We start from the raw sequence: 8,247 nt of genomic DNA, 5'->3' as shown, positions 1-8,247 counted from the left end.
TTGTTGTTTTTGATTTTTAAAGTAATGTAAGTTTATCGTGCCAACGGTAAGATGTCGCTCTGGACGCGTGCACCTGCTCTCGCAATCACTGACTGCGGTCAGCATCTTCCTTAGAGCAGCGCCCCGGGCCACTTGGATCCCGGTCTCAATTTACTAAGCGAACCCAGAGGATGCCCCGAGTCCTGGACCGCAGAGCCACTCACGAGAGGCACCGGGGCTGTAACCGCGCAACCTCGTGCCGCGGGCGGGGGCGAGGGAGGATTCCCCGGCTGGTGCCCGCCCCCGGGCTAAAGTGCGAAGCGGGCGGGGCTGGTCATGCGCCTGGCTTCCTGCAGTGCGAACCTGGGAAATCCAGGCGACTTCGCAGTTGCCAAGGGATCTGAAGAAGTGGGATGTGCAAAAGCGCCGGCTGGAAATCCCGGCTGTGTCTCCGTCAACTCTTTACGCAGCAGAGGGCTCCCCCTGCCCTTGGTTTCTATCGGGCCGCCTGCTCCCACTCGGCGAAAAAAAATTCCAGAACGGCGGCCGCGGCGATGGCGCGGTGGGCTGCAGCCTCCACGTGCGCGGCGCTCCTGATTCTGCTGTGTGCGCTGACAACCGCAGGTAGGGAGCGGCTGGGGTTGGGGCTCCTGGCGCCAGGGGGTCCTCGCGGGTCGGCTCCCTAGCGTCCCGCCAGGGGACCGCAACTTCCTGGGGGCTGGGGGCTCTATTTTCTTTTCTATTTCTTCTTCTTCTTCTTCTTTTTTTTTTTTTGAGACGGAGTCTCGCTCTGTCACCCAGGCTAGAGTGAAGTGGCGCGATCTCGGCTCACTGCAAGCTCCGCCTCCTGGGTTCACGCCATTCTCCTGCCTCAGACTCCCGAGTAGCTGGGACCACAGGCGCCCGCCACCACGCCCGGCTAATTTTTTGTATTTTTAGTAGAGACGGGGTTTACTGTGTTAGCCAAGATGGTCTCCTTGACCTCGTGATCCACCCGCCTCGGCCTCCCAAAGTGCTGGGATTACAGGCGTGAGCCCCCGCGCCCGGCCTGGGGGCTCTATTTTCAAGCGTCCCTCCTTTGTGAGATGCGGGGTCCCCGATGCAACAGGTTTACATTGAAGGCCTGCCCTGTGCAGGGTCGACATCTGTGAGAGCGGACACGGTGCTTCCTTGGATGTCGCGCGTTCGGTGCCTCGGTATTTGGCGCCTCTCTTGCATCATCCGAGGGGCCGGAGCAGAGAAGAAAATCAGGGAATCGGTAAAATAGGAAAATGATTCATCCGCGTATCAGTGGGTCCTCCTGGCTTTGCTAAGTTAGGTCTTTACTGAGAGAGGGAGGGGAGTGTTTTGATCTTGTGGTGACCTTCAAACGTTCTCTTACTTTTTTGGGAACTCGTATGGGCGTGTTCTGCGTTAACTTAAACAGGAGACTAAAAGGCTGAAACGCGTATGTAGAGATATTTAAACTCATTTCTAACTAGAAGAATGGCAATTAAACAAGAAGATGCTGCTTAACCCTTACTAGGCTGGCCAAAATACGCTCCTGGGTGCCGGGTGGTGGAGGCGGAATGTAGGAATCCTGGAGGCGCGCTCTGCAGGTGAAGTTGAGCCGCGTGTGGACCTCACCGTGGAGACCTGGGCGGCAGCTTCACACCACGCCCTTGCTGCTTGCCGAGCAGCGTGAACAGATGTTGAAGGCATAGAGCCAAGCAAACAGTGGACGTACAATACAATACCATTTCCACAGTTTGAGAAACTTAAAGAGAAGAAAAATGTACATGTTAAACACCTTAGAATGGCTGCCCGATGGGAGAGGGAAGTAGAAATAAAAACGAGTGAATAGTATTTCTATACATTTGCAATGAGCAATGTGAAAATAAGGCAGTACCGAGTTTAGTGTGGGCGGCGACGAAAGCCAAAAGTGCGCTTGTCTGCGCGCTGGGGACTGGAAGCGCTTCCGCGCTCGGGACTGGAAGCGCTTCCGCGCTCTATCAGTCTGGGTCTCCTCGGGCTCGAAATGGCGCCCAGGGGCTCCCGCCGCGCCCACCCGGTCCCATGCCCGTCCCGCGCCCCCTCCCGGGCCCGGCGCCCCCTCTTCAGGGGCCTCAGGTCCCCGCCACTTTCGTCCGGTCCCGGTCCCCACAGATGCTGGCGGTGGTGGAGACGGGCCGCGTGGTCTCAGGGAAGCGGAGAGGGAGGAACGCCGTTTGGCTGTGCGGCGGCGTGCAGTGGAGGCAGCAGCAGCTCCTGGAGGAAGCTAGTTCCGGCTCGTCCAGCCACGTGGAGCGCGGCGGCGGCTGCATGGGGGTTGGACCCCAGAACCAGGCGTTGGTGCTGGACTTTGGCACCGGAAGAGACTGTGAAATTGGAAACCATTTCGGAAGCTTTAGTCTAACAAATCATTTCCGCCTACAAGAAATCCCTACACCTTAGGATGGAGCATCTATTTCCTTGGCTATTCTGTGTGGAAGCAAATTTAAAGTGGTACAAGAAAAAAAAATCCAATCATACAAAGGAATTCGTCAGATTTTAATGCAAGAGATTCTAGCCCGTCTTTGTATGGGACTGTCTTTAAAGGTTGTTGATACAGAAAATGTTTTAAAGAACGTTAGGTTTTATTTCAGAAATGAAGTTCAAAAGAGCAATTTGTAAAGCTGTAGTTAACAGTCCTCCCTGGTTGGAGAGCTCTGGAACTGGAGGTTCTCTATGTAGGTTATACCACTAATTGCTTTGAAAAGATAAATGTATAAATGCTTTTCCTTGGAAACAAGACTGCAGAAAATTCCAAGGATCTAGTCTTTGAAAAAGGCGAATGCTCTTAAGCTGTTATTAAGGTACTAAACTCTGTACCTTTAACTGAAAATACATGGAGGTCCTGGGTGAGCGCTTGGGCGCTCTGAAAATAGACAACTTTTCCCAAATTTGCCTTCTAGATTTTGATTTGTTGATTTAAATCTTTTAAATTTATGTAGTCTGGCACTCAGGTTTGTATTCCTTTTAAGCACATGTTAGTGTTTTTGATATTTTCCCCTCTCCCTCCGACCCCCCAATTCTTCTTCTTTTTTTTTTCTTGGTAGTCACTTTTCGTTTATAAGAGTGACAATAGAACTAGATGGCCCGGCTGCTTCCTCGTATCCTTGGCTCCTCCATTTCTTGGTTGGCCACCAGGGGGAAGCATACTGTTTTTTGGTTACAGTTGACCCTGTCTTCATTTTGTAGGTCAAGTCTGTTTTTGCTTTGATACATAGAACAGAAAGCTTGTCACCATGTTTCCCTAATGTATTATTTTAAAAAATCGACTTGCACAAATCTTTGAGTAAGTTGGCAGGTTTTTGGATACATTTTTGTTAACATTAATTTTGAAAACTTTATTTAGATATGTTGGATGTGACTAATGAAAGGACCTGTTTGATGGCAACAAGGGGAATTTGGTTTCTGACATTTATCTAAATATAGATGTCTAGCCCTGCATTGTTAGTAATGAGTCTGACTTCTTTGGAGTTGCACTCTTCTTTGAAATAGCAAATGTAATATTTTGAACTGTCCTTGCACTTTTTGTTGGAATAGGTATAAGCGTAAACTTGCTAGCAACCTACTGTTCTAAAATGGAAAACATCTAGACAGTCGCAGTGGCTCATGCCTGTAATCCCAACACTTGAGGAAGCAATGGGAGGATTTCTTGAGCCCAGGAGTTGGAGACCAGCCTGGGCAACTTAGTAAGACTCCATCTCTACAAAAAATCAAAAAATTGGCCGGGTGCGGTGGCTCACGCTTGTAATCCCAGCACTTTGGGAGGCCGAGGTGGGCGGATCACGAAGTCAGGAGATCGAGACCACGGTGAAACCCCGTCTCTACTAAAAATACAAAAAAATTAGCCAGACGTGGTGGCTGGCACCTGTAGTCCCAGCTACTCGGAGAGGCTGAGGCAGGAGAATGGCGTGAACCCGGGAGGCGCAGCTTGCAGTGAGCCGAGATTGCACCACTGCACTCCAGCCTGGGTGACAGAGCAAGACTCCGTCTCAAAAAAAAAAAAAAAAAAATCAAAAAATTAGCTGAGCATGGTGGCGTGTGCCTGTAGTCCCAACTACTTGGGAGGCTGAGGCAGGAGGATCACTTGAGCCCAGGGGGTGGAGGCTGCAGTGAGCAGTGATAGCACCACTGCACTCCAGCCTGGGTGACACAGAGAGACCCTATCTCTAAATAAATAAATAGGAAAACATCAAAAAAGAGAGAAAATTCTCTTTACAATAGCATCAAAAACAGTAAAATACTTATGAGTAAATTTAACAAAAGAAACAGAAAATATATACTCTGGAAACTGTAAAATATTGCTGAAAGAAATTTAAGATCTAAATAAATGAAATGGAAAAATGTCCTGTCTTAGTCTTGCCAGGCTACCATAGCAGGTATATACTGTGTGGCTTAAATAGAAATTTATTTCTCGTGTTTCTGGAGGCTGGGAAGTCCAAGAGGAAAGTGTGGATGATCTGGTTTCTGGTGAGAGCCTCATTTCTGGTTTATAGAAGGATACCTTCTTGCTGTATCTTTACATGGTGGAGAGAGACATATCTCTCTGTCATGTCTTTTCTTATTTATTTATTTATTTATTTGTTTGTTTTTGAGACAAAGTCTCACTCTGTCACCCAGGCTAGAGGGCAGTGGCATTATCACGGCTGAGTGCAGCCTTGAACTTCTGGGCACAAGGGATCCTCTCACCTCAGCCTCCCAAGTAGCTGGGACTACAGGTGCTAACCACCATGCTGGGCTAATTTATTTTTATTTTTTTGTAGAGACAAGGTCCCATTGTATTGCCTAGTCTGGTCTGGAACACCTGGGCTCAAGTGATCCTCTGGCCTCAGACTCCCAGAGTGCTGGGATTATAGGTGTGAACCACCAGGCCCAGCCTCATGTCTTGTCTTTTTCTTTTCTTTTTTTTCTTTTCTTTCTTTTTTTTTTTTTGAGACAGAGTGTCGCTCTGTCACCCAGGCTGGAGTGCAGTGGCACAATCTCGGCTCACTGCAACCTCTGCCTCCTGGGTTCAAGCAATTCTCCTGCCTTCACCTCCTGAGTAGCTGGGATTACAGGTGTGTACCACCACGCCCGGCTAATTTTTTGTATTTTTAGTAGAGATGGGGCTTCACCAACTTAGCCAGGATGGTCTCAATCTCCTGACCTCATGATCTGCCTGCCTCGGCCTCCCAAAGTGCTGGGATTACAGGCATGAGCCACCGCGCTCGGCCTCATGTCTTTTCTTGTAAGGGCACTAATCCATTCATGAGGACTCTCCCCGTATGACCTAATCACTTCCCAAAGGCCCTGCCTCCAGATACCATCACATTGGGGGTCAGACCTCCATATGAATTTTGGAGGACTCAAGCATTCAGTCCATAGCACATCTCAAAAACATGTTCATAAATTGGAAAACTGAACATTGTGTTCTCTTACTGCCACAGGTGATCTGAAAGTAGAGATGATGGCAGGGGGAACTCAGATCACACCCCTGAAAGACAATGTCACCATATTCTGCAATGTCTCTTATTCCCAACCCCTCAACATCACGTCTATGGGTATCACCTGGTTTTGGAAGAGTCCGATGTTTGACAAAGAAGTCAAGGTCTTTGAATATTTTGGAGATCACCAAGAGGCATTCCGACCTGGAGCCATTGTGTCTCCATGGAGGCTGAAGAGTGGGGACGCCTCACTGCAGCTGCCTGGAATCCAGCTGGAGGAAGCAGGAGAGTACCGATGCGAGGTGGTGGTCACCCCTCTGAAGGCACAGGGAACGGTCCAGCTTAAAGTTGTGGGTGAGTGTCTTGGGGCAGTGCCCTACAGTTCCCATGGTGTTGGGGTTAACAACAACAAAACCCACACACCTCTTTGAGCTCTACTTTCCTGTATTATAAAATAGTCTGATAATACATGGATGAGCTTGATGGCTGTATTAGTTTGCTAAGGCTGCCATAACAAAATACCATTGACTGGGTGGCTTTAGACAACAGATATTTATTTCTCACACTTCTGGAGGCTAGAAGTCTGAGATGAAGACGTCAGCAGGATTGGTTTCTTCTGAGGCCTTTCTCCTCTGGCCATCTTCTACCTGTGTCTTCACATGGTCTTTCCTTTGTGCCTATATCTGTGTCCTAATTTCCTCTTCTTATAAGGATACCAATCATATTGGATCAGAGCCCACCCTAATAACCCCATTTTTAACCTAATTACCTCTTTAAAGAACCTATCTCTAAATAACAGTCACATTCAGAGATATTGGGAATTCTGAGAGGACATAAGAATTTTAGGAGGACATAATTCAGCCCAGCATGGGCCCTCCATAATTGTACATAAGACTTTGAATGTTTTGTCCATAGTAATTTTGGGAGTGAGAGGCATATTAATTAGGATTCACTTCCTCTGCAACTGACAGAGGAATAACAGCGACAGTGGCTGTATATACTGTCAGTTGGCTGTATATATAGCCACTGTTCTTCCAGGCTTTATATATCTATATAAAGGGTCTACATAGGAGACGGTCTCGCTCTGTTGCCCAGGCTGGAGGGCATGGCACAATCATAGCTCACTGTAACCTCAAACTCCAGGGCTCAAGTTATCCTCCTGCCTCAGCCTCCTGAGTAGCTAGGACCTCGGTTGCATGCCTCCAAGCCTGGCTAATTTTTACACTTTTGTGGAGATGGGGCCTTGTGTTGCCCAGGCTAGTCTCCAACTTCTGGCCTCAAGAGATCCTCCTGCCCTGGCCTCTCAATGTTCTGGCATTACAGGGATGAGCTACCATGCCTGGCCAACAGTGGCTTTTAAAGACATTAATAGATTTTTTTTTAGGACAGTTTTAGATTTACAGAAACATTGCAAAAATAGTATGAGAGTTCTCATATCATTCTCACCCTGCATACCATTTCTCCTATTATTAACATCTTGCATTCATATGGCACCTTGATATTAATGAACCCATATTGACATTTTACTGTAATTAAAGTCTGTAGTTTATTCATATTTCCTTAGTTTTTACCTAATATCCTTTTTCTGCTCCAGGATCCTGTCAGAATACCACATTACATTTAATTGTTATATGTTCTTAGGCTCCTTTTTGCTGTGACAATTTCTTAGACCTTATTTTTGATGTCCTTGACAGTTTGGTGAGGGTATTGGTAAGGTATATTGCAGGATGTCGCTCAGTTAGGATTTGTCTGCTGTTTTCCTTATAATTGGACTTGGGGTTATGGGTTTTGGAGGAACGTTGCAGAGATAAGCTGCCATTTTCATCACATCAAATCACATGACTTATGACTATTGATGTTGACCCTGACCATCTAGTTGAAGTAGTGTTTGTCTGGTTTCTCTACTGAAAAGTTACTCTTCCTCCTATTTTCATAGTGTACTCTTTGGAAGGAAGTCACTCTGTGCAGCCCACACTTAAGGTTGGGGGTTACTTATGTTCTTCCTCCTTGGGGGTGGAGTATCTACATAATTTTTTTAAGAATTCTTCTGCATAGGAGATTTATCTCTTTTCTCCCATTTATGAATTTATTCAATCATTGATATCAATAAGGACTCAAGGATATTTATTTTATACTTTGTGTTATAATGCAATACTACTTTATTTTTTCTCAAATTGTTCCAGCTTTGTCCACTGGGAGCTCATTCACTTGGCTCTTGTGTCACATTGACATACCCCGATCATTGTAAGATTTTGTTTTGTTCTATTATTTTATTTTTTGTTTTATTTAATTTTTGGCAAATCCATATCAAGAATTTTGTTTGATTTTAAGCACTTTTTACTTTTTGGCACTATAAGCTGCTCCAGACTCGTCTTGTATATTTCCTCTCTTGTATATTTCCTGGTTCTAGTCCTAGAACCAACCAATACTCCAAGAAACCTTGGTTCCTTTTATTGGAAAATGATATTAGAAACCAAGACCTGGACTCTAAGTGTACTTTTTGCTACTGAGGTATCATTGATTCTAGACCCTCTCAGCCAACAAAGCAAAGAAATATATGTATGCATACTAACCTCTGCATATACACATGTCTATAAATATTTCTGTGTGTAACCATCTGTACCTATATTAAATTAAACATTTGTTTTTACTGATGTCTCCAATTTTAATCCATTACCACATAGATCATTCTGCTTTCCTTCTCTTGCTCATCTGTAAACTCCCACTCCAACAGTGAGAAACCTGTACCCACCATCCTGTGTTTATTTAATTGTTTAATTATTAACCTGTACTCCCATAAGAAACAGCTTTATCTACT

At 46.0% G+C, this 8,247-nt stretch overlaps 1 protein-coding gene across 1 annotated transcript in view; it reads left to right on the top strand.

Moving 5' to 3' along the window:
- Positions 1-337: 337 nt before the first annotated feature.
- Positions 338-8,247, top strand: part of NCR3LG1 (natural killer cell cytotoxicity receptor 3 ligand 1) — a 31,821-nt gene continuing 23,911 nt past the window's right edge. The window contains exons 1-2 of the mRNA XM_032166511.2: positions 338-603; positions 5,433-5,783. Of these exons, the coding sequence (XP_032022402.1) occupies positions 393-603; positions 5,433-5,783 (562 nt within the window). The 5' untranslated portion in view covers positions 338-392. The remainder of the gene's footprint in view (positions 604-5,432; positions 5,784-8,247) is intronic.

Source organism: Hylobates moloch, unplaced genomic scaffold (genome assembly GCF_009828535.3).
Source record: "Hylobates moloch isolate HMO894 unplaced genomic scaffold, HMol_V3 SCAFFOLD_11, whole genome shotgun sequence".
NCBI lineage: Eukaryota > Metazoa > Chordata > Mammalia > Primates > Hylobatidae > Hylobates > Hylobates moloch.
The sequence above is the reverse complement of the archived record's forward strand: the minus strand, read 5'-3'. Positions and strand labels throughout refer to the sequence as shown.